Below are 26,320 nucleotides of genomic sequence, written 5' to 3'. Positions count from 1 at the left end.
CCACCCAGGGCCGCCAGGAGGCTGGGTATAACTGTGCCCAGAGCCAGTGTTGTGGCGAGGAAGTGTGTCGTGGCCCACTGCTGCTGTTCGGAGAAAGTGGACCCTCGTGCTCTCATAGCCCCAAAGTGAGACGGGGACAGTTGGCATCCTTGGTCAAATCCAGCCCCTCTGTAGCCAGGGTGGGACTTGGGTCCCCAGAATAGGGGAGCAGGACGTGTCTAGGATCTGACCCCATCACCAAGCCTTGCAGGCACACTTGGGAGAATGCAGTGCCAGGCGGAACACCAGCTGCAGAGAAGAGAAAACCAGGCTTCTCCGGCCTGGCTGGCTCCCAAGCCTGCCTCATCAGCCCCACGCTCCCTCAGAGGCTATTTTCTAAGCCTGCTTGCTTGTTTGAGCTTTAACCCTTCTGTAGCTGATGTTTGGGTGTTTTTGTCAGTGAAAACCACAGGAATTTTTTTTTTTTTAAATCATGAACCCCCAAAACCTTTTGAAAACCAGGTTCCACATTCTGTAAGAAGCCACCCATTATCAACTCACCATCCAATTTCTGACCCCTCCCTATTCCTGAGACAGTTTCTCAGTCACTGAAATGGCTCATTTCTGTTGACTGTGTGTGTGTTGCTTTTTGACCATCAGGCAGGGTTAGCCTCGCCTAGAGTTAGTTATGGGGGCCAAGAACCAAGGAAGAGCTCCCATCCCTGGGTTTTCCCTTAGAGCTGGGTAAGGAAGTGTTTCTGGGAAGTAGTAGAAGCCTTGGCGGCTCTTGTGAAAGCTGACATGGGAATGCTTCGCCCAGGGTTGGCAGGACCTGGTTGTTGACACCCATGTGTCTGACATTATGCAGAATCCTGACAGGCAGGGTCCTGGCCACCCAAGGACTTTCATTCAGGTGAAGAGGGAGTTGACAGAGGATAAAGCAAGTGGTACCCAGTCTGTGCTCTGGGACTTTGGAGGGCAGTGCGGCCAATGGGGACAGGGCAGCCGGGAGCTTACAGAGGGAGACCTGGCCGGACCTTGAATGGCTCGGGCATTGGGAGGGGTTCTGAAGACAGGGGACACACGAACAGGGGTGAGAAGGGGTGGGTGGGAAAGGATGGTGCTCCCTGGCCTCCCCGAAGGGCCTCCGTTCTGAGAGCCCTCTGTTCTCTGCCCCGTGTCACTGTTCTCTTCCTGTCCGTCTCCTGCCCGGCAGGTCCACTCTATCCAGGTGCTGCAACGCCCCCTCCTTCCTCTTCACCACCCAGAAGAACACGCCCCTGGGGACGAAGCTCAAATACGAGGTGGATACTAGCGGCATCTACCACATCAATCAGGAGATCTTCCGCATGTTTCCCAAGGTGCTGCTTCGGGGCAGGGTAGTCTGGGTGGGCATGGAGCTGACCCTGTGGGGCCTTCTGTGGCTGTGCCCGGGTGGCATGGCAATCACTCTGCTGTTCCCCTGTACCCAGTGGAACTGGGCTTGGCTGGCCATTCTCTTAGGCTCAGTAGACTGTCCTCTGGGGTTTCTGGGTGTCCTGAGCACACTGAATGCCAAATAACACTGGCTGTTATTTGAATGACTTTAGGCAAGAGAGTGGTTGTAAAGTTTTGATTATTGTCTTGCTTGCAAAGAACATCCTGAAGCTATCTGGGTGGAAGATTAAGCATTTGCTCCCCACCCGAGGGAGGCACAAGAGCAAAAACATACATGCAAAGGTCGTGTGTGCAAGAAGTCACAACCATACAAAGCAAGGCACTGCCAGGCTGACCTCGTAGTGGCTGACCTTGTCTCGCCAGGCTTCACTCTCCCTGTCTGTAACACTGGAGTTTGGACTTGGTATAGTTTTGGCTTCTTAGAACAGAAAACCTAAACTATCAGGCACTTAAACAGGAGAGACATTTATTATTATTTTTTCCTTTACATGCAAGAAGCCTGGAGGGAGGCTGTTCATTCAGGGCCTGTGCACTTCCCCTCCGGTCAGGGGGCCCACAGAATAAGGGGGCCAAGGGCTCAGACCACAGAACCCAGGCATAGGCATTCACTTCCGGCCTGATCGTGGCTCCAGACTCTTGGAGGAGGGACTCTGTGCTGCATGTTCAGCTCTTCTGATGGTTACCTCCTGAAGGGGATGGTTCCATGCTTGTTTACAGGCACTTCCTGGAGCACTCTGGCCCAGGGCAGGGAGTAGTGGGTCCAGTTTGTAGACCTGCTGGCGTGGCTGGGGGTTAGGGGGTGTGTTCAGGTCTTGCTGGATGAAATGTGAAGGACTGGGCTGCCCAGGGTTCCCTGCATTCTTGCTGTGCACACCAGGGTGCACTGGTATGACTGGGCCTGGGGGTGGATAGCGCAGTACTGGGGGAGGAGCCGGGGCTGGAGAGGTGTCAAACACACCCTCCCACTGCAGTGCTGGAGGATGATGGGATGCAAGTCGTCTTTATGAGGTGGGTCTTGCAAGGCTGGGAACATGAGGCTGGTGACAGCAGGTGAACTTGCAGGTAATGCCAGTGGGTGACACGCAGCTCGGTTATGACATATGGATCCAAGGAGGGCCATGGGGAAGGGCTGGAAGGGGAGCATGGGTGGCCAAATGTGCATGCCATATGGTCTCTGTCACAGCCACTCACCTTTATCGTTCTAGCATGAAGCAGCCAGAGACAGGCGTAACCAAAGGACTGTGGCTGGGTCCCAATGACACCTGATTCCTGTTAGACATTGAAATTTGAATTTTATACATTTTAGACATCACAAAATATTCCTTTGATTTTTTTTTCCCATCCTTAAAAAGTATAAAATCCATTCCTAGCCTACTGGCTGTGCAGACATAGGTGGTAAGTCAGGTGTGGTCTGCAGGCTGTAATTTACCACCCCCTGGATTAGAGCATGTGACGTAGAAGTATTATCGGAACTTCCCCTAAGGTGAGTATTTCTTTGAGTTAAAAAAATATGCAGCTTCTCAGGCTCCTACCCTGACCCTGAAGATTCTGATTCCATGGTTTTGGGATGGAGCCAAGGATGTATACTTCCAGAAAGTACGCAGGTAGTTTCTGATTTTCAGAAGTGTGGGAAACACTGACATAAAACATAGAACGCTTTTGGTCATTTCTCCAAAGATGGCTTTGTTTTATTCTCTTTCTGGGCAAAGTCAAACAGTGCAGTTTCCTGCACTGGCCATGAGATGTCCTTGTTTCCTCTGTCCTAGTCCTGGGAGCCTGTCCCTCCAGGGAAAATGTGCCAAGAAGGACAGTCTCCCATAGACGGGTACAGCGCCTCCTTTAGAGTTAGCCTAACTCCTGGTGATCTCATTGTATTTTCAATCCCACTGAAAATCATGGGATCTTCCACGATGCCTGTCTGGCAGCTGTCTCAGTGGAGGCCCCAGGTGCTGACCGGGGCTGCTCTCACGCAGGGCTGGCCAGCTGGGGTAAGCTAGGAGGAAAGCCACGCAGCAGTCTCCGGTGTCTGGGCCATCCCATAATAAGCACCTGATGCTCTCACCCTTGGGCCAGGTACTGGGTGAGCTTTTCATCCACACCAGTGGCTGTCTATGTGTGGGGCAGGGAGGTGGGGACATTTGCCAATGTCTGGAGATGCTTTTGGCTTCCCTAGTAGCTCAGCTGGTAAAGAATCTGCCTGCAACATAGGAGATCCCGGTTTGATTCCTGGGTTGAGAAGATCGGCTGGAGAAGGGATAGGCTACCCACTCCAGTATTCTTGGGCTTCCCTGGTTGCTCAGCTGGTAAAGAATCCACCTGCCATGGAGGAGACCTGGGTTCAATCAGATTCTTTTGGTCATCCTGACTGGGGTGTAGGAGGCCAGAGATACTGCTAGGCTTCCTGCGGTGCGCAGTCAGCCCCCACAGCAAGGAATGAAAGTGAACATGAAAGTCGCTCACTCTGGTCCAAAATATCAGTACTGCCGAGCTGAGCAATTCTGCTTTACATCATCTCACTGAATTGCAGGAAATGTACATTAGTATCCGGATTTTTTAAATTACAAAATTTAATTTGTAACAAATTTTACAAAAATTACAAAACCAAGTCACTGAGAGTTCAAAAAAACTTGCCCATGGTTCCCCCAACTCACTGTGATGCAAAACCAGGATTGAGTTGGGTCCCTTAACTGGGGTGCCCAATCCCAGTTTTCCCCAGCCATTCCCAGTTTGACTGAGTCTAAGTCCTGCATTCCAAGCAAAGTGCCCCACTCCTGGGCCAACTGGGATGCTTGGTCACCCCTTGACTCCAGGTCTACACTCCTTCCCTGAGCCTGCCTGGTTCCACCTGCCTTGGGTTGCCTCGAGGCCTAGACTGGGGACATGGCAGACCTAGGTCTTTTAATCAGGCTAGTATTTGCTTTTTCCTGCCTATTTGCCTGTGGTCCCCTGGAAGGCAGGCCAGGGAGCCTCTGTGGGCAGCTAGTGCCCAAACACAGGCAGCCCTGCCAGCTGAGGTGTGATGAGGTCAGAGTGCTGTGAGATGCTCCCTCCCAGTGCCCCCACGGGTGCATCATCACCAGGGTAAGTCCTGGGTTCCCCTATGCTTAACACGCTTTCTCTGCAGAGATCCCAGGGTCACTGGCTGTCACTGAAGTGGCTTTGCTTGCTCACCTCCAGTCTCTTGTCCCTGCTGCTGCCAAGTCCTGGCATCCATGCTGGCCTATGTGACTTCTTTGTCCTAGTTCTGTGCCCTCCCCACGAAGCTGAAAGGCTTCAGGGCCAGATTTAGGGCCCTGGTCCCTGGTGTCCTGCCCCCAGCTCTGCTGCTGTCATCCCCCAGAAAGTCTGCATTAAGCACTAGCAAGAATACTGGAGTGGGTTGCCATGCCCTGTTCCAGGGGATCTTCCTGATCCAGGGATCAAACCTGGGTCTTCTGCACTGCAGGCAGATTCTTTACCATCTGCCTGGGAAGCATAAATATGTGGACTAGAAGTCAAGGAAGCTGAGTTTCCAGACACCAGGGAAAACAAAGGCAAACAGGGTAGGCACAACTGTATGCTCTTCTTATGCAAAACTGGGGACTTCCAGGGCTTATTGGAAAAGGTTGTGGAGACCTAGCTTCCCGTTCCAGCTCATTTGTAATTGCACGTGGAACTCAGACGAGGCTTTTAATCTCTTTTCATCTGCAAAGTGGAACAGCCACTTCTCTCCCATGTCCCCTACAAAGCTGTCTCGTGGGGCCATGGGTGTGGCGGTGGATGTGGGTACAGAGGGGAGGGCACCGGTGAAGGCGGGGGTGGCGCCACCTCTGACAGCTCTGCCCTGTCCCCCCAGGACATGCCCTACTACCGGTCCCAGTTTAAGAAGTGTGCGGTGGTGGGCAACGGGGGCATCCTAAAGAACAGCCGCTGCGGGAGGGAGATCAACAGTGCTGACTTTGTCTTCCGGTAGGAATCACCTTGGGTCTGCACCTGCCGCTTCTACCCCCACACCCTTCCTTCTCCATGCCCACCCCTTCTGGTGCCCCACCCTGTAATGCTGCCCTTTTAATCCCCACTTCCCACCCCTGCAAATCCTCATGCTCTGGGATGTCCCTTCCCCCTTCAGCTCCGTCCTGTGCAAGGGGTCGAACCTGCCAGGTCCTCAGTCTCCACATCTGTAAAATGGGAGCAAATGACATACCAGATATGAAGACACTGAGGACTCACAGGGGCAGGCAGAGCTGTTAATGAGGTTGTCTGGGCAGCTACCTCTCTGGTTGGGTTCCCCTCTTCAAAGGTAGCCTTGTGGCTGACACCAGTATGAGCTTCACTGTGGCCTTACCTAAGTTAGACACCTGTCCATGTATTTCTTCTTCCTCATGTAAAACCCCCTCTTATCTCTTTGGGGATTCTAGCTCACCTGTTTAAGTAGAAGACAGGTTGAAAATAAGAGTTAAAGTGAACTAACTTGGGTTGAGGCTGCAATCATCTCATGGGTTGGGGATCTGCAACAATTAGGCCACTCAGGGTTGGTGAGAGAAGGGGTTGGACTTGCCCTTCTATGCCCAGGCCACGAAGATTCCACCCAGCTGGTTTCCTCTCTGTTCCTCTGCCCAGATGATCACCATCCCTTTCCTCCCCACGCCCCTGCTCCCCAGCTCCCTCTAGAATGACTGGCTACATGCGGTCGGACCACTTTTTCTCTTCTGCAGGTGCAACCTACCCCCCATCTCAGAGAAGTACACCATGGATGTAGGGGTGAAGACAGACGTGGTCACCGTGAACCCCAGCATCATCACAGAGAGGTCAGTAGTCCTCTTTCTAGACCGGTCCTGTCCAATATGGTAGCTACTCATCATGCATGGCCACTGGGCACCATCCAGATTGAGGTGTGTCATCTCTAAGTGCAAAACACACCCTCGCTCTAAAAGATTTACTATGAAAAGAGGGTGAATCACACCTCATTACACTTTTATATTGATTACATATTAAAATGATAGTATGGGGGTATAACAGGTTAAATAAGATCTATTGTAAAAATTAATTTCACCTAATCCTTTCTACTTATCTAAATGTGCTTCCTAGAACATTTAAAATTACATTTGTGGCCTGCCTGATGTTTCTCTCAGACAGCGCTGATCTAGACAATCTTCCCCTAGAGATGAACCAGAGGGCTTTCCAGTGCATCACGGGGGCAGGCAGCTCCCTACAGGGAGTGTCCATGTGACACTGGGGAGAAACCTCAGGCAAAGACCTCAAGGCACCACCTCCGGCCAGCGGGTTCCCTCCTGGGGTCTGTCTGGGAAGCCTGGGGGAGGGGTTAAGGTGTTAAAACTTCAAAGAGGGCACAGTCACACCTCCAGGTCAGGAGAAGGGGAAGAGGAGGGGGAGGTGTTAAATGGGGACAGATGCCCACAACCTTTACAGAGTCAGCATTCAGAGAAGGGTGAGATGAGTCAGCTGGGAGGAGGGCTGTTTAATGTAGAGAGAAGGTTAGGGAGGGGCTGTGGGGAAGGAAGGGCTCCGGGGGCCAGCGGCTGGCTTGGTGTCCATCCCCGGGGACCTTGGTGAAGGCAGGCCAGGGGGGTGTCCCGAGGGGGGCTCTAGGGAAGGCCTCCCTCCCCCACTTCCCCTCTGGGCCCACCCGGGCACTCTCATCCGTGTGGGTTAAGGATTACCCTCCCCGCTGCAACCGGACCTCTGCCTCCCCCCCGCCCCCCGCCCGCAACTCCCCCCCCCCCGCAGTCACACACCAGGTACGTGTCCCTTTGGGTCCAGACTGCCCTCTCCTGCACCCACTTAGAAAACTAGAACTGTGCCCGAGAAAGGCGGACATTCATCTGCTGAGTGACTGAGATCAAAGCAGGTGAGGGAGTGGGGGGTGGCCTTGAGAGACCGCCGCCCCCCCCCCTCCGCCAGTCCTTTGCGAAGAGCCCTGGGTCAAGGGTGGGCCAGCGAGGGCCCGGGCCCGTCTCACCCTGCGCGCGCGCCCCGCCAGGTTCCACAAGCTGGAGAAGTGGCGGCGGCCCTTCTACCGCGTGCTGCAGCTGTACGAGAACGCGTCGGTGCTGCTGCCCGCCTTCTACAACACGCGCAACACCGACGTGTCCATCCGCGTCAAGTACGTGCTGGACGACTTCGAGTCACCGCAGGCCGTGTACTACTTCCACCCGCAGTACCTGGTCAACGTGTCGCGCTACTGGCTCAGCCTCGGGGTGCGCGCCAAGCGCATCAGCACCGGCCTCATCCTGACCACGGCGGCGCTCGAGCTGTGCGAGGAGGTGCACCTGTTCGGCTTCTGGGCCTTCCCCATGAACCCCTCGGGCTTGTATATCACCCACCACTACTACGACAACGTCAAGCCGCGGCCCGGCTTCCACGCCATGCCCTCGGAGATCTTCAACTTCCTGCACCTGCATAGCCGCGGCATCCTGCGCGTGCACACGGACACCTGCAGCTGCTGCTGAGGGCGGCGCGGGCCTTCTGCCGGGCCCCCCAGCACGAGGGGACTCCCGGCACACGGAGCCATGCTCCTCCTCGCCGGCCGGCAGGGCGGGGTGAAAGCCTGGCACTGAGGCTGGCACTCTCCTGGATGCTCAGCTTCAGACTTGGGCCCTGTGGGCTCTGGGAGGCAGGGATGCGGCAGGGCAGAGACAGCTCCGTGTGTACCGCCCCACCTGCCCCTCCTCCCCGCCACACCTCAAGATGGGGGCCCTGGGGGTCGCAAGGGAATCAAGCACATTTCCACCCAGTGTTAGCATCTAAAAGAGCACAAACCGTATGGCCTCTTTGCAGCTAAAGGAAGTCCCTACTGGGAACAGAAAAAAGGGAGACAGACAGAACATGCGAGCACAGTTTAGATGTAACTCAGACTTCTGGGTTCCTGACTCTTATTCCCAGGCCTCAGCCATGAAATGTGGTCTAGAATCTCAGAGCTAAAAGGCCAACCAAGTGGCCAGACCTTCCTGTGAGGACAGTGGCTCAGAGAGGTCCAGGGATTATTAACCGATTTTCCACCAACCAACTGAGTAAGTGGCACTGTGAGATCTGATGCAAGGGCTGTGGGTTAGGATCTTCACTCAGACACTGTCAACCAAGGAGAGCCACCCCCTTCAAACACATCCTCAGACACACACGTCTTGGTGCCTCCAGGTTCAATCCTGTGTTTGACCTTTTGATGAGAAGGAAATAAACCAGACCAGCCATTTGCACTAAGGTTTTCAAGCCAACGTTATCGACTCAGTAAGTGCTTAGCGACTTGCTTCCTCTTCTGTCTCCCTATTTTCAGCTCTGTTTTAACTGGGAGTTATTTATAAGATCCATCCCTCTGTGTGTTCCTGAATACTGCAGTTCCTGCTGTATCGTGTTCCTGAATTGGAACCGTAAGGCTCGGACTGGAAAGCGCTGACATGTGACTGGTGAGCTTAGCGGCGGAAGTGAGTCGTGGCCTCCGACACCAGCATCACTGAGGTCCTACTGTGAAGGCAGGGTTTCCTGCAGCAGGCAGCCTGCTGGCCTTCACGTGCGTGGATCCACAGGGCCTGTGCTTTGGGAAGTCAGCTGTGCCTAGGCTGAAAGGGCTTCACGTATCATTTCACATCGTTTTCCTCCCCCCTGAGGTATTCCCACCATGAATGCAGCTGTGCCTAATACACACTGTTGGTGAATTGCCTTAGAATTTAGTTTTGTGGAACTGTAGAAGGCTAGTGCTGGAGGATTTTCAGCCTGCCCCTCCTTTCCTCCCTTCCTGCTCTCTCCCCTCCTTCACCTAAACATTTCCAGAAGCCTGTTCTGCTTTGGTTTGGGGTGAAGCTTGGGAAGACATGATGACTAATAAAGACAGGATCTCTGTCTTCCAGGAGTGGAGGGCAGACCAGAGACAAATTCCAACTCCACATGCTGGGTGTAATGAGAAGGAGGAGGGATGGTGAGAGGTCAGCACACAGGGAGCAGGACCTTTCATCTGATCACCTCATTTTACAGAGCAAATGGCCCAGCTGGCACACAGACCCTGTCCCGGGTCCCCAGGCTCCCCATTAAGGCCAGAACCCCTTCCTCTTGCTTGGGTTTCATGTTGGTGGGGCCATTGTGGAACGAGTGCTCCGTGCACAACACTGTTCTAGGTGCTGGCCTTGATTCTGAGCTCCGGTCTTCACTGGGGAAACCTCGGGCTGTTCTGAGCCTATCTGCTTGTCTGCAGTGCAAGGAAGTAGTCAGTGAGCCAGAGCAGGCCCAGGACGTGGTGAACCAGGGAACACCCCCGAGGACAGTGGATGATTTCCTTTCTTGGGCTCTGCCTGTTTCTCCAAGGAAGGAACATCTGAGACAGATTCCCGTTAACTGAGGTTTCCAGCCAGTTGTTTGTGGTTAATTGGGCCCCATTCTTGAAACTACAGAATGTTAGACCCGGAAGACTCTTTTTTTTTTTTTTTTTTAAACGGAAGACTCTTAAAGAACATTTTGTTCCACTTAAGGAAGGTGAGGTGACCTCCCTGAAGAACAGGGAGGTGACCTGGCTCAAATCGTGCCAGGGGCTCTACTGAGTGCATGCTGTGGACAGAACCTTGGTGAGTCAGACACCAGGGTTCTCATAGCCAAGGGTGTCTACCCCAACCAGGGCCCTTGTAGGAGCTGGGGATGGAGCATCACAACCCATCCCATGTAGGAGCTGGACTCCTTGCTTTTGGTCCTATTGAAGTCTGAGGGCCTTAGGGCAGTCCCTTCTCCTTTCCTAGGTCTCCATCTCCTACAACCAGAGGCTTAGAAAATATCCCTAGGTCTCTGTAATCTTTAATTTTATTAAGTTTTTGGAAGTATTCATGATGTATGGATCTAAGCCATAGGTAATATTTATTGCTATAATAGCTAAGATTTCCTGCACGCTCATTCTGTATCAAGCCCTGCACTGGGCGCTTTCTTTGCATTATCTCCTGTGATCACAGGACCCCTTTGGGTAAGCAGGCTCCAATGGGGAGACAGAGTCATTTGGTGTCTTGCCAATGGCCAGACACCCAGTAAAGGAAATTGCACTCCGGGTCTTGTAGAAACCCAAAGCCTGTGCTCCAAACCTCTGTCTTTGCCACTTCCTAGCCAGTGCCCCCAGGGCTGGCACAAAAGGGAATGCTTGTTCCAGAAGGACCGAGAGGCCGCTGCAGGGGGTTGCTGGGCCCTGCTCTAGGGACAGTGCTCGGAGACTGGCATGGGTTCCGAAGGGAGTGTGCTTGTAGGTGCTTCTTCACCCTGAATCGCCCCAGCCCTGACCACACCACAGATGCACCCACAGTGCAGTGAGGGGAGCTGAGGCCACATTTTGCAGAAGGGGTACTCATTAAATGATGGTGTGTTGGAGGACTTGCCCAAGGCCACATGACCGGCTAGTGACTCAGCTGGGACTCAGTCTCCTGATTTCCACGCTACACTTTTCTCCTGCAGCCAGTGTTTGTAGGAAAAGCACATTTTCTAAGGCTCAGAAGACCTGGGCACTGGCTCAGGAAGCCACCCTACCCGCATGTTCCTTGAAGCTCCGCCCCCATCCCGCCATGCAGTGCGGACAGCTAGTTATATATAATACCCTTATGTAAGGAAGATCGATTCCCCAAACAAAACAACCATCGTGTCTTCCTTTGTGCTAAGCCCACTGCTTCAGGCTTCCCTGGGGGCTTGGACACTAAAGAATCTGCCTCCAATGCAGGAAACCCAAGTTTGATCCCTGGGTTGGGAAGATCCCCTGGAGAAGGAAATAGCAACCCACTCCAGTATTCTTGCCTGGAGAATCCCATGGACAGAGGAGCCTGGAGGGCTATAGTCCGTGGGGTTGCAAAGAGTTGGACACGACTGAGTGACTAACGCTTTCACTTTCACCAGGCTTGAAAGGCAGTGAAAATAAGCAAATGACTCTGTGCTTAGCCAAGCAAAAAGGAAGGTGGCTCAAGGTCAGATGCAGCCTCTGAGACCATTTTTGAAATGCTGCCATGGCAGCTCTGCCCACTAATCGCCTGGTGCCGCAGACAGTCCATCACCCTCAATTCTGCTGAGTGTAGGGAGGAGGCAAGGGCAGAGCTACCTGACAGCTGAGGGACGACACAGAGCTGGCTTCAGTCAGGTATTCAGCAAATCGTTACTGAGCACTCATTTTGTGCGGGGCATTTGGCTAGGGGCCTTTGAGCTAGTGATGAGCAGAGTATTAGCCCCAGCCCTCCCAGAGCTTATGGTCTGGTGGGCATGTCCAGATGCTGAAATGAGTCCCCCAGGCATGTGTAGGGGCTAAGCTGAGTACTGGCAAATCTGGACTCAGGGACAAGTATTGCAAGAGGAGCACCAGGCCATGCAGGCATCGGTCCTGAATCTTGAAGGCTGGCAGAATGATTGTAATTGCTAAAGCGGTAGACCCATGTCAGGCTTCATTCCTCAGCATCCATGTGACAGGGGTGAGTGGCTTCACTGGTCTTTTGAGTCTTCTCTCCTTTTTTTTTTTTTTGATAAGGAACCACTTTACCCTGACTTTCCTCCTGCCTCTCTGCTCTTTCTCAGGCTCCTTTGTTGACCCATCTTTTGTGAAGCTTCCTCAGAGTTCTCTTCTCTTATTAGGAGTGTTCCTTCAGAAACTGCATCTGTTCACAGCCTCAAACCTCTCCCGTCCTTGAATCTTACACCCTTTACCTGGAGGCCAGTTCTCCTTCGGAGCCTCAGAAACACCCTCACTGTGGCTGTCTGAATGCCTGTAGCTGCTCAATATCTCAGCTGGTATAGTTAAAACCTGTTCAATGTGCCCTCAACCGGCACAGTTAAAAGGACAATCTGGATTCAAAGTCACATCCCCGCCACTTACTGGTGACTTTGGGGGAGCTGTCAACGCCCTCTGGAAGCTCTGATTCATCATCTGAGGTTTAGGCCAGGACACCAGCTGTGGAATAGGGTTGCACGATGCCTAGCACAGTGCGGACACAAACTAGACACCCAGAGAACAGGTTCCTTCTTCCTCCTTTCTTCCTCCGCTGAATGGCTCTGCCTCATCACTGGCCCCTCAGTCCCAAACCTGGGTCTCTTTTGGTTCTCCTTCCTCCTTTGCTTTCTGTTTGTTCACCAGATTGTATCAATTCCAACTCATAAACATCCCTTGAATTCATTCCTTCCATACATTCCTTCTGCCACTGCCCCAACTCAGGCCCTCTGACTGATCATTCTGCTTCTAGAGAATTACCTTCTGGAAACACCTTTGGTGGAGCCCATTGCCTGCTTATACCATATAGTCCAGATTCCTTTACCCAAACATGCAGGGGTTGTCCCAAGCTGGCTCCCTCACCTCCCCAGAGACCCTCCTGCCCCCATCATCCCACCAGGACTCCTCCAGGTGCTGTAGCTTTGCACAAGCTGTTGGCAGTGCCTGAAATGGCCCTTACCTCCTCGCTCCTTCCCTTTACCCCACCACTTGTGCAGGTAATGTCAGATGAGGGTCCCCACCTCTTCCCCTCTGTGAACCTAGGCTGAGCACTTCTGCGCTTCTGCAGGAACCATCACTGACTCCTGTTAGGACATCCTCACAGCACACCACCATGGGTGTGCCTGTGTCCTTGGCCGAGGGCTGTCCTTTCCCTAGGAGAAGGCAGTGTGTCTGGTTCTTCTTGGTGTCCCCAGCACTGGCACAGAGCCACCTGTTAACTATAGCAGTGGGGTCTCTGATCAGCCAGTGAGTTCCAGTGGTTCAGGAGACCCCGCTAATAAACTGAGTAACATGTAATTGTCAGCTTAAGAGAGTCCTCCCTTGATGATTATTTGTTTTGCCTGACACCTTGCATGTGAGAAGCACTGTGCTGTACAGACGGCCCCACCTGCCTCTGGGGAGCTTGGGGTGTAGGTCCCTGCTGTGGTTGCTTGCTGGCTCCATCACCTGGTCTCTGCTGCCTTCTCTTTGCCTCCTTCCATTGTAATCTTGCATTAAATCCCTGGGTCGGGAAGATCACCTGGGGAAGGAAATGGCAACCCACTCAAGTATTTTTGCCTTGAGAGTTTTGTGGACAGAGTAGCCTGGTGGGCTACAGTTCATGGGGTCTCAAAGAGTCGGACATGACTGAGCAACTAACACACTATTATAATCTTCTTCCTCATCTGCTTCTTGCCTATTCACTAACTCTCTCTAGTTTAAGCAAAACGTGGAAAGATTTTCTTTTTCCCTTCCCTCCTTCAAAACCATAGAGATTTGTCAGAATCTTAAATCGCTATGTTGAGGTACAGACCGGGTAGCAGTATACAAAGGAGTAATCAATAATGTCTCAAGAACGAGTGGAAAGTGCTGTGTTTATTGGCTGGGAAACAAATGAGCTGAGCTTTGCAAAATGTCTGCTTCAGATGCCCAGTGGAAGGTCCAGATGCCCAGTGGAAGGTCAGGAGCTTGGGGGTCTCTCTGTGGGAGGGGGCTGGTGCAGCCCTGAGTTCAGCACACACCCTGGCCTCTCTCCCGGCAACCCGGGCACCCTTCTAAGGAGGAGGCTGATTGTGGCTTATGACCGGATGAGGCCAGGCTTGGGGTGTGCCGATGCTCGTGGTGTGCCTGTTCTCTTATTCTTTAGAGGGCTGGTCAAGCCAGGCCAGTCTAAGGAGGTTGATTACATCCTACAAGGCACTGTGATAAAGTGACATGTTCTTCAAGGCATAGACTGTAGATCACTTGTGTCAGAATCCCCTAAGTGCTTATTAAACCCCTGCCTCCAGACTCAGAACCTGGGGGAGAGGGGTGATGTGGGGCAACCAGCATTGTGACTCCAAGACCAGCCGGGCTCTCCAGGTCGTCTTGGAGCCTGTATCTGCTGGAGAACTGGGCTCTGCACTGTGGGTCAGTGGCTACTGCCAGGTGAGTGATGGTGTCTGACTTGAAATTCAGGCTGAAGTCTTAAGCGATAAAAGAGCAAAAACAAGCATCTGACACACAACTAAACTTTGGTGTGTTTTAGAAATGTGAATATAAAATATAATCCACTATTAAATTCACAACAGAAATTGACTGCTTAGCAATCTCTTGCATTTATGAAATCTGTTTTGGCCTAGACATTATCAGTGATTTTTCTATTTGTCAATTGTGGGTAAAATATACAGAAGATTTACCATTTTAACCATTTTAAGTGTACAGTTCAGTAGTGTTAAGTTGTGTAACCAATCTCCAGACTGTTTTTTTGTTGTAGTTATTGTAAAACTAAAACTCTATACCCATTAAAGAACAACTCCTCACTTCCCCCTCCCCCAACTCCTGGCAGCCATCATCCTTTCTGTCTGTCTGGATTTGACTACTCTAGGTCCCTCACATAAATGGAATCATAGCGTGTCTGACTTTTTGGTGACTGACTGGCTTATTTCATATAAAAGAATCTCTTAGGTATGATCTGTTCTCAAATGACTTGAACTGTTTTCAGTGTCCCTATGATAGGATTCTGATTTTAATTTTGCCTGGAACAGTTGTCCTGGGCCCTTGGTTGTTCCCTGGCTTCTGACAACCTTAGCACCTTTTGCTGAGGGTCAGAGCAGACCCTGTCTCGCTCTGCTAGCTTGACTCAGCTGTCCTGGCCAGCCAGTGTCCTGAGAGGCAATAGCTCTGCTCAGCTTCTACAAGTCTATAGATATTTCTCCTGCATGGTCTCTTCTGAGAACCTGCTTTTCTTTTTTTAACGAGAGAGAGAGGGAGAGAGACATACATACATTACCATGACTTAGCTCTTGGTAAAAAAGCCAGAAATCAGTGACTGTCTCGCTTTTCAGTAGGGGGATGGTTTCCTTGGCAACCAAGTAACTCATTTCCTTCAACTAAATGACTTGTTCAACTTTAGGGTAAAAGTGTTATTTTCTCTAGAATCGTGGTCTTTAACCTTGTGTACACAGTGAAGTCACCCAGGGATCTTTATAAAGCAACCCATGCCAGATCCTCATTTTTCCAGAGAATCTGATTCACTTGGCCTGGGGACAGGGCCCCATATTCTTATTTTTAAAAATCTCTTAAGTGAATCTACTGCACAGAGGCCGAGGGTCTCTGTTTTGGCGGCGCATCGGGGTCATCTGGAGAACTTTTAAGAGCTACTTGTACCTGAACTTTGCCCCCTGAAGTTCTGATCCAGTTGGTCTGAGGTGTGACCTGAGGGCTTTTCTGATTCTCCAGATGACTCTACTATGCAGCCAAGACTGAGAACCACTGTTCTGGCCCGGCATCTCCCAAACTTGAACCTATGTCAGAATCACTCGAAGAGCTCACAGGTTCCTGGGCCTCTCCCCAGAGTCTGATTTGGTGAGCATGGCAGGGAGCTTCCTTGCTGCTTCCTAAGTGATGCTGAGGCTGGTCCTGGGAACCACACTTTGAGGAGCACTGATCTTGTAACTGGCTCAGCCCTACTCTGCTGGCATTTGTTTCCTGATTAGTGGTTGGGAGCCTTGATTCAGGCTTGAGACTTCTTCAAGGTATCAAGCAGCTCTTTTTCTGAACATTTTCAACCTTTAAATAGACATTATGAAATCTTTTTAAAGCAAAATTAGCTAGATTTCCTCTCCCAGAGTTAGGAGGCTCGGCGTGTGCTTGAATTAAGATTCATCTGTTCCTGGAGTAGGGATGCATTTGGGGATTAGCGCTAAGAGGCTGGAGTCTCTGGAGTTGGTGACCAGCCTGTGTCTGGGTGAGGGTCTCCCTGTGATGAGTGCTGGGATAAGATCAGGGCATCACAGTGCTCTCTTGAACACAAAGCCGGGGCTGGCGCTCTGCCCACCACACCCGTGGAAAACAAACAAGGTGGGGATGAGGCAGCATCCCACAGACATGGGCTGATGTGACCCAGGGTTCACACCTGCCTTATGCTCCTCCTTCCTCTCCCACCTTCTGTTAGAAAAGGCTCAAGTTGAAACCAGTGAGCTAGTGCTGAGATCCTGCCTCATTCTCTTCTGCCTCCAACTAGAGGCCAGTCCCTTGGCCCTTCCTCCTGAGGATATCCACAGTCACGTGGCCCTGGAGAGCCCTTTATCACTGTGGCAGCTCACAATTTCACATTCAGCTGCAAAATGTATGAGAAACCTTGAACATCTTAAAGATTTGTTAAAGGAGGAAATAATTGCTTTTTTTTTTTTTTTTCTGAAACAAGGTCAAAGCACACCTAACTTCCCAGGGCCACTTACCCAGCAAGTTTACTCAGCCTCAGGCAGGTGGGGACTCTGGTGAAGGAGAATTAATTTTGAGCCCCCGTAGTAGATGCTATAAAGCTCTGTATCAAAGACCAAACATCTTGCTAACAGCAAATCCCTCACGGCATTGCATTCATGGAATTTAATTTTAAATTCAATTCCAGTGAACTTGATTCTGGTTTCTAATAATAAAGCAAATTAAGAGAATGACAACAGGTGCTAGATTTAGCAAGAAGCGGCAGCTAATAGACTAACATAATGGCATTAAAAAGACCAAAGCTATACATCTCAGAAAATACGAAGTGATCTGATGCTATTTAGTGCAGGGGCCAATATGTAGTAACAACCCCAAGGGCCACAAATAACCCCTCACAGCAGCCCATCCTGTGGTGTCCACAGCCATGCAGAGATACGAAAATGCTCAAAGAATGTTCAGTAGACTGTGTTTAAGGAGGCAGAGAAGCGCTTTATCCACTTGGAATTATTTCCATCCCCAAGCACTTGAAACACATTTATCGAAATCTTGGTGCTTAAAGGATTAGCCCTCAGTTATCCTGAAGTTCAGGTTGGTGATGTTCAAGTTCATTATCTGATCACACAAGATTCATGAGCTGGGTAAACTCACTCTTTGAGACTTAGTTTCTCTCTGACATTTGCTGCCTCCGCCCGCAAGGTGGAGGGTGAAGGGCACCCCTTCCGCCGTCCCGCCTTGCAGGGGGCGTGCAGGGCTGGCGGTGGTGGCCGGGTGTCCTCTGCTTCCACCTGCGGTGTCTCTACTGCACGTGGGAGGGGATCTGCATCTCAGCTGGGGCCAGGGCCGGCTCTGCAGTGACTAAGCCTGGATTTATTTGTGAATTTAAGAATAGGCCTATTTGGTCGTCTTCCTGTGAAAGTGAACACTTCTGCTTTCTACACAGCTTCATCCCCCATTTTCTCACCAGCCCTCGCTGGTTCCTAGGAAGAGGGAAAGGCAGTGAGTGGCCTGCAGACTGGACCGAGGCCGGGGAAGATGACAGAGGTGTGTCCCAGGTCGCACAGAATGCTGGTGGAACCCTGGTAGGGTACCCAAGCTCCCCAACGGGCAGGGGGAGGTGGCCCTGTCTTGCTCCCACCCTGAGGCCCTTCTGTTTTCTTCCCTCTGGGTTATCCGGTTGACTGGAGTCAGGTTCAGGCCTGGGGCTTACCCCTGGCCGCATACCCTGCCCAGCATCTGTGGGGAGGGTCCTCTTTGGTATTCTTTTATCTCGGGGCCCCCAGCATTCGGAGCTGTACCTGGTGGGGTGAGAGGGTGGCAGTTTTACTTGGCAGAGGGTCAGCCAAGGCCACAGGCCTGAGCACAGCAGGTGTGAGGAGGTGGTTGGCAGTCTATTCAGTGATGCCCCCCATTGCTGTGCTGGTTTGTGGGGGGCTGGGGATGTCCCGAGTGACAGCTCCTGCCAGCCTTCCTCACCTCCTCCACAGGACCCTCAGCCTCTACCGGGGCTGGCTTCTGAGCAAGTCCCTCTTCCCAAGTTTTTTTTTGGGGGCAGGTGGCCTCCCTGAGGCTTCCACACTCTGTGCACATGTTTTAGGGGTGCAACAGGGTCTTCGAGGCCTACCAATTCCCTTCTTGGACCCAACTAACCTCTCTTCAGAAAGCCATAACTCTTCTTCAAAGCTGTATCGTATGAACTGTGAAATATATGTATTTTTTAAACTCACACATTAACTCAATGCGTGTATAAGAAGTCGTCCAGTGCTACAGCTTGGAGTCAAACCTCTGCCACCTGGCTCCCCAAGTGAAGGCAAGACAGATGATGGGGGTCCACTAGGGAGCTGTGGAAACCTTGTCCCGACAGCCACATGCTCCCAGGCTCGATGTTGGTTTCTGGGAGTTTACGGGAAGGCAGCCAGTGGAGTGCTCCTGTGGGGCCGGCGGCGGCAACTCGCCCCCGCGTGGCCTCCTGTGCGTGAAGACGAAGTGGCCGTGCAGATGTGACCTCCACGTGCTCCTCAAACCCATCCCCCCATGCTTTCCTCTCCCAAGAGCCACATCACACTTCACTGCGCTCCACAGAGCCTTTCCCACTGAAGGAGGCAAGGGAAACCGAGATGCCGTTTGCTGGGCTGCATGGAAACTCAGTCTGGACGTGGAGCTGGAGCATTGCTTAAAAAAAAAAAAAACTCTCTCTTGCTCTGGTTGATTTGCTCCCTCTGTTTGTCCTGGAGAAAAACGCTTTGTGCCCCTCCAGAGTGTTGGGAAGATGAGGTCGCAGTCATTATTTTCATGCAAATTTTGCTGAGGAGCAGGGATTCATTAGAAACTCTTGCAGCCTCATTCTAGCTTGTGCGTGGCTGTCCTTGAGTGATCCTGAAGTGGTGACTGTGACTTAATGCCTGAGACGTAATCATGGTAATTTGTATCTGTCACTGTGTTTGAAAAGCCCTCAATTCCACCCAATAAAACCAGTCAAGTGGTTCATCTAGTACAGATTTCTCTGGCTGTGGCCTTGTGTGTGTGCGTGTTTGGGGACTGGGCTGGACCAGGCTGATGCAGCACAGCTCAATGCGGGAGGCTGCCAGCTCTAGAGAGGAAGGCACGGCTGCCCGGCGCTCATCTTTGGGCAGCATTGGCCTCTCTGTGTCTGCCAAGAGTGGCAATCTAAGCAGGGGGGCTTAGGAAGGGCTCAGAGACCAGACCCAGACCAAGTTGGGTGGAGGGCTGAACTGACAGTATACAGGGAGCAGGACAAAAAGAGAGAAGACTGCAGACTTCCTATAAGGAAGGAGGGTTCCCATGGGCTGGTGGGGTGGGGGTTAAGGGCAGAGGGGTGAGTGGGTGGGGTGGGGGAAGATGGGATCTGAGTTGTGCTAACACCTAGAAACAGACCCATTAGCTAAAAAGACTTGTTTTTCTTTAAGCAAACTTACTCTGTCAAGGTCTGGAGTCACAGCAAAGGAATTACCCTTTCATTAAAAAAAAAAAAATTGTTCTTTCAATGCCGCTATCCATGAGTGTGTTTGGAATAGGATTATGTTAAATAAATTTTAAAAAATTCATGTACAAACTGGCTGGGTCTGGCCTGCCTTATGAGATGTAGATAAGACTGTTTGGATTTCACAAATATGCATTTTGGAGAAAGTGCAAAACCTTTCCTCTGATTTCTGCAAGCTCTCAGGGGCTGGCATTTTCATGACCTCCTCAGTCTCTAGACTTTAGAGTTTTTGAGCATGTTTCTGTTTTATATCCCTTAATCACCTAGATTATATGCAGACCTTCCCTTGACATCAATGGTCATACAGTGCATTCCAGAGTGATGTGGGAGAAGATGGGAAAGGGATGGACGACATTCCAAGCAAGCAATCTCAAACGTAATGTTGGGTGTCCTCTGGCTAACCCACTGGCCAGCCTCCCAGTGGGAATACTTCATGTGGTCCTAGCCCACCTATTTGGCCAAACCTCTCCTTGCCCTTTTTTGGCCTCATATTCTGACTCCCCAACTCTCTATCAATAGAGAATACGTTTCTACTATTTTTATTTGGACTTGCTTAAACACTCTCTGTGTGCTTGGTTTCCTGCAGAGCCTGGATCTCAGCTCACCTTTTACCTTCCCCTCCTCCCAGAAAAGAACTTCCATACCAGCTGAAAGATATTTAAACCTTCCTTATTACCATTGTAAAATGCCAGATGCTCAAACAAGCAACGGTGGAACCTAAGGGTACTGTTCGAGGGTTAGCCCTGAGACCTGAGTCCTGTCATAGGAAGAAAAACAGCTGAGGGTCAGGGAAATAGGACTTCAGTATGTATTTTTGAATAAATGAGTGAATGAACCAATGAGCTGGGGGGACAGAAGTTAATTGTAGTTCATTTATTTAATAAATTCATGCTATTTAATAGATTTTAATAGCTATTTTAATAGATTCATGCTATTTGTCACTTCATTCCTTCATTGAATAATCATTTCTTGCACCCCTACTTTGGGCTAGGTGACTTGAGGATTTGGGAATACAAAGGTGAACAAATGCATGTACCATCTTTGCGTTTACAGGATGTAGAGTCTTGCCAGAGCACTGCTGCTGCTGCTGCTAAGTCGCTTCAGTCGTGTCCGACTCTGTGCGACCCCATAGACGGCAGCCCACCAGGCTTCCCCGTCCCTGGGATTCTCCAGGCAAGAACACTGGAGTGGGTTGCCATTTCCTTCTCCAATGCATGAAAGTGAAAAGTGAAAGTGAAGTTGCTCAGTCGTGCCCGACTCTTAGTGACCCCATGGACTGCAGCCTACCAGGCTCCTCCGTCCATGGGATTTTCCAGGCAAGAGTACTGGAGTGGGGTGCCATTGCCTTCTGCATGCCAGAGCAATAGAGGTAACCAAAAACTCCACAATTCAAAGTTTAACTGTAGACAGTGCTTCTAAGGAGCATGCGGTATTGTAGGATGTTCAGCACATCTCCCTGACCCAAGGATGAGCCCAGAGAGCACTCCACTGGAGCAGAGACAACTGAGATGAGAACCGAAGGATAAGGAAAGGTTAACTGGGGGAAAGGTGAGGTGAAATTGTAGGGGAAGAAAGTCCAGATAGGGGGTCCTGGATGGGGAGAAAGCTTGGGACCCTGCGGGAAGGCTTTTGTAAGGTTAGGGAAGGGGAGAGATAAGGCTAGAGGGCTGGATGGAGGCAAGACCCTGTGGGGAAGAGGTGAGCCAAGTTAATGATTTTGATTTTGATTCTAGAAGAATTAAGTAGACCTTGGAGGATTTTAAGGAGGAGGAGGACATGATTTTTTTTTTTAAGGAGGAGGTCAGATTAACATTGGAAAAATTCCTGAAAGATGTGGCCAGGTGGCAAGTAGGAAGACACTGAGCTCACCCCCACCCTGGGGCACACCGAAATTATGACTATTTTCAGAGCAACTATCTATGAGCATGACTTGAAGACTAGCAGAAGAGATTTCCTGAAACTAAAGATATAAGAAGGAGCAATGATATGGGTACAAGGGGCAGAGATGAGTATAGTCAAGACCCACATCTTTGGATAGGTGACCCACAAATGGAGGGATGATAATCACTATTGCTGAGGTTCTCCCCAAGTTGTGAGGGGTTCAAGTCCCACACTGGGCTCCCCAGTTCAACCCTAAATTGGGAAAATGAGCCCTCAGAATGTCTGGCTTTGAAGGCCAGTGGGGCTTGCCTAGGGGAGAGCCAGAAGACTGTAGAAAAAAGACTCCACTCTTAAAAGGTGCACACAAAATCTTATATGATTTGAGTCCTGGCACAGAGGCAGTGGGATCGCAAAGAGTCGGACACGACCGAGCGACTGAACTGAACTGAACTGAACAGAGGCAGTAATTTGAAAAGAGCCTGGAGCAGACATGCTTGCTGAGCTTAAAGAGCCTCCTAGAGAGGCAGGAAGCCACTTGGACTTCCCCTTGAGATGGAGATGATGGCAACAACCATTGCTGTGAGTTTGTCCTACTGCAAAAACACTGGCACCTGCAGCACCATTTTGGAGTGCTCTACCTGGCTTGGGCAAGTGCTGGGTGCTGACCCACCAGCAGGACAAGGACCCCATCCACTGGGGGCTGGCAACAACCCCAAGATCTCACTGAGTCATGCAGCTAACTGCCCTGGGACCTGGCCCTGCCCATCAGCAGGCTGGTTGGCACCATGCAAGGCAGATCCCTGCAGTCAACTGGCTGCCAGAGTCCAGACAAGCCTACCAGCATGCCCATGGTAGTTGATCTCACCGCAAAGAAGGGCCCACACAACACACATGGGGAGCATCCCTGAAGCATCTAGCTCTGGTGACCAGAGGGCAGCATGGTGCTGAGCCGCAGAGGCCGTCTCCTACAGAAAGCTACTTCTCCAAGACTGGGAAACATAGCTGACCTATTTAATACGTAGAAATAAACACAGAGAATTAGGCAAAATGAAGGGACTGAGGAATATGTTCCCAATAAATTAATAAGGTAAAACCACAGAATAACTTAGCAAAGTGGAGATAATCTGATATCGCCATATATCTGATAAAGAGGTTCAAGTAAAAACTAAAAACGCTCAATGAACTTGGGAGAAGAATGGATAAACACAGTGAAAATTTTAACAGAATTAGAAAATGTAAAGAAGAACCAAACAGAACTGAAGAATATAATAGCAAATAAAAATATACTAGAAGGAATCAGAAGTACATTAGATGACATAGAGGAGTGGATCAGTGAACTGGAAGACAGAGCAGTGGAAATCATTCATGCTGAACAAAAAAAGAGAAAAGGAATTTTAATCTTCCCGACCCAGGGATTGAACCCACATCTCTTGTGTCTCCTGCGTGGACAAGCGGATTCTTTACCACTGTGTCATAAGAGATGTTGAAGGGGTCTTTTTTAAGCAGAAAAGAAAAGGCTACAAGAAATATAAAAATTATGAAAATAAAAATCCCATTGGTCTCATTGGTGAAAGCAAACAAACAGTATAGACAGTAAATCAATCCCTTATAAAGCAAGTAAGATGGTCTAAAAACAGCAGTGATAGAATAATCTATATCCACAATACGTAGATAAGGGATATACAAAACCAGAATTATAAAATATAACATCAAAATCGTTAAACGTGGAAGGGAGAGTAACAGCAGGGTTGTTAGAATGTGTTACAACTAAAGAACTCAGTAACTTAAAATAATTATATATTAATATATATGATCCATATCTATTTCTATTATCTATTTATCTAACTATCTATCTACCTATCTATGTTGTTATGTATGAACCATAGACCATGGTAAGCACAAGCCCAAAACCTAAAATAGATACACAAAAAAAGAAAGGAATCTAAACGTAGCACTAAAGGTAGTCACCAGATTCCAAGAGAAGAGAACAAAATGAGGAGGAAGGGAAAACGGGAACTATAAAAACAACCCTAAAGCAATGGACAAAATATCAATAAATACGTATCTATCAATAACTACTTTAAATATAAATGGGCTAAATGCTCCAATAGAAAGAGATAGAGTGGCTGAATGGATACCAAAAAAATCTTATATATGTATACACCCTATTCCATCCAAAAGCAACAGGATACAGAGATGTGCTCTAAGGGGTTTTGCCCTTGACAATGGGTGTGTGTGTGCTTTTTGATCAGGGCAGGAGGAGGAGTGGCTGGAAATGGTGTGGGTTGGAGCCACCTTGGCTGGAGAGTGGGGAGGCGGGGTGGGCTTGGGGATGGGGTGAGGAGGAGAGAGTCTGCAGACCTGAAGGAGGGATTAGGATTTTATTCTAAGGGCATGAGAAGCCATTGGAGCATATACGCGGAGGGTGACACGATCTGATTCATTTGTAAGTAAAACCTCTTGGGCTGATCTGAGCAGAGTGGATGCGGGGAATGGGGACAGGTAGAAGGAGGGGGGATGGGGTTTGCCTAAAACATCCACGGAAACATTCAGTGAAGCAAGAAAACCACCGATCTCACATCACTGCCTCACCCGCCCTGCTCCCAGAATAGGAGGTGGTTCATTTTGAGACACCAGACCAGCTGGTACCCTGAATGAGAAATCAGGAACATGCGGTGGGTAGGGAGCCGCGGGAGGGGCCAGGGCTGCTGGAAGGAGCACTCCTCTTCTTGATCTTGTATGTGCTCTGCACCCAGCCTCAGCACACACGTGTAATTCACTCATTCACTCGCTGTTGTTGAGTCACCTTCAAGCAACTCTGGATAGGCACCGAGGATACACAGGCCTCCAGGAAGGATCTGTGTCTGGCGGAAGAGAGAAGGCATTGGGCAAGACTGAGATTTTGCCTCATTCTCACCCCTCAGTGTGTCCACACCCTTTGTTATGTAACTTTACAGCCCTGGACACAGGGCTCAGACATGTGCATTGTTTGGCTCAGCCAAAGATGTTAGCAGATGTGATGCAAGTAAAGGCCTCAAGTGTATTTGCCTTGTCAGGGTGGCCCTCCTGCCCTTCGATCACGGCCGTGAGAAGAGCGTTCCCTGGGCAGCTGGATGCATATAGGGTAGGCCTACGTCCAGCCGATCCTGTAGCTGAATGCAGAGCTGAAGTTGAGACCAGTGTAGATGTTACCCCAGTCGAGCCATAGACATGTGAGATATAATGCTCATGCCACTGAGATTTTTGTGGTTGCTGTGTAGCAAGAGCTGACTGGTACCAAGATGCACACTTCAGCTCCAGTGTCAGAGTGGACGAGGGCTTTCACAAAGAGAGCACCAGGCATGTTCAGAAAACAGAACTTCAGTCTAACTGTAATGTGGGTTTCCTGAGAGGGAAGTTGGGTCAGATTATAGAGGACCTCCAGTGTCAGCTCCAAGAGCTCAAATTCCGTTAATGTCAGGGACATTTGTTATTCTTTTGGCAACCCCACATCTGAATGCCCTTCCAAAGTTTGAGGAGAGCACAGCTCCCAGTGTAAGAGTTGAAAATGCCAAATCCTCATTTTCCCAGCCTCCTTTCCAGCAAGGTGTGGGAGCACACTTAGGCTCAGCCCATCAGATGCACAAGCCCCAGACTCTAAACTGGCATAAGATAGCAGCGTCCATTCTGGCCCAGCATCGGTGGCAGTGGGGTCCTTACACCACCACATGACCTCAGGCATCCTTCCAGGGTGCCTAAGACCCTAAGCATGGGTCTTAGCCCTCTGAAAAATCCTGAAACCCTTCTACCCCCTTTTACTTTTACGTAAATAATTTTTTCAACTTAAACTAGCCAGCGTTGGTTTCTATTGCTTGCAGTCCTGCTGCTACTGCTAAGTCACTTCAGTCGTGACCGACTCTGTGAGACCCCACAGATGACAGCCCATCAGGCTCCCCCATCCCTGGGATTCTCCAGGCAAGAACACTGGAGTGGGTTGCCATTTCCTTCTCCAATGCATGAAAGTGAAAAGCGAAAGTGAAGTCGCTCAGTCATGTCTGACTTTTCGAGATCCCGTGGACTGTAGCCTACCAGGCTCCTCCATCCATGGGATTTTCCAGGCAAGAGTATTGGAGTGGGGTGCTATTTCCTTCTCCATGCAGTCCTGCATCCTGGCTGATTAAATTTGGTTGCACTCAGATGTAACTGAGGTTTTTGAACTAGACAGTGATCTGACCAAAGACAAGCCTTAGAACTGATTCAGCCAGCAGGGGCATACACTTGAAAGGGGAGGAGCCGGGAGCAATGAGATAATTTTGCATGTGTGTGAGATCATGTGTGTGCAAGCATCATTTGTGCACATGTGCCAGTGGGCAATGGGATAAACAGGCACCTACTTTATTCAGAAGTCCCAACAATTACCCTGTCTGCCCTGCATGTCAGCGTTCTGAATTAGGATGTGGGTGTACAAGACCATGTTCAGTGCCTCATGCTAAGCCTAGGTTGGAGGAGGAGGCTGGCATTGACCCTGGCTCTGCCTGGGGTGGAAGGTGGGGGGGTCTGCACATCATGCTCCGAGCACCTTTTTCCACCAGCCATGTGCAGGTCCTCCCACCAAAGGGCCTGGCATTGTCAGTAGCCAAAACTGCACCACATAAGCTTTCGTAGTGGAAGATAGCAGATGAGGCCGGCCGGTGAGAGACACAGTGGAGTCTGAAGCCAAACACTGTTCCCTCATCCTCCCTTCCAGTCAATCCCTTTCCCTCATGCCTGCCCCCTACAACCACTGGGCTAGTTTCACCACTTCTAGAAGGTTGAGCGCATATGATCAGACAGCATGTAGTTTACTCTGATCAGTTTCTTTCACTCTGAGTAATGCTTCCGAGACTCCTCTGTATTGCGGCGCGTGTCATCTCTTCTTCCGTTATTTTAATGGCTGAACA

At 50.4% G+C, this 26,320-nt stretch overlaps 1 protein-coding gene across 2 annotated transcripts in view; it reads left to right on the top strand.

Moving 5' to 3' along the window:
* The window catches only part of ST8SIA5 (ST8 alpha-N-acetyl-neuraminide alpha-2,8-sialyltransferase 5), a 69,738-nt gene extending 58,628 nt beyond the window's left edge, over positions 1-11,110 (top strand). For both annotated transcript variants that reach the window (XM_013974426.2, XM_013974425.2), the window contains 4 exons: positions 1,196-1,340; positions 5,252-5,364; positions 6,111-6,203; positions 7,397-11,110. In XM_013974426.2, coding sequence (XP_013829880.1) covers positions 1,196-1,340; positions 5,252-5,364; positions 6,111-6,203; positions 7,397-7,865 — 820 coding nt within the window. In that variant the 3' untranslated portion in view covers positions 7,866-11,110. The remainder of the gene's footprint in view (positions 1-1,195; positions 1,341-5,251; positions 5,365-6,110; positions 6,204-7,396) is intronic.

This window comes from Capra hircus, chromosome 24, assembly GCF_001704415.2.
Source record: "Capra hircus breed San Clemente chromosome 24, ASM170441v1, whole genome shotgun sequence".
NCBI lineage: Eukaryota > Metazoa > Chordata > Mammalia > Artiodactyla > Bovidae > Capra > Capra hircus.
The sequence above is the reverse complement of the archived record's forward strand: the minus strand, read 5'-3'. Positions and strand labels throughout refer to the sequence as shown.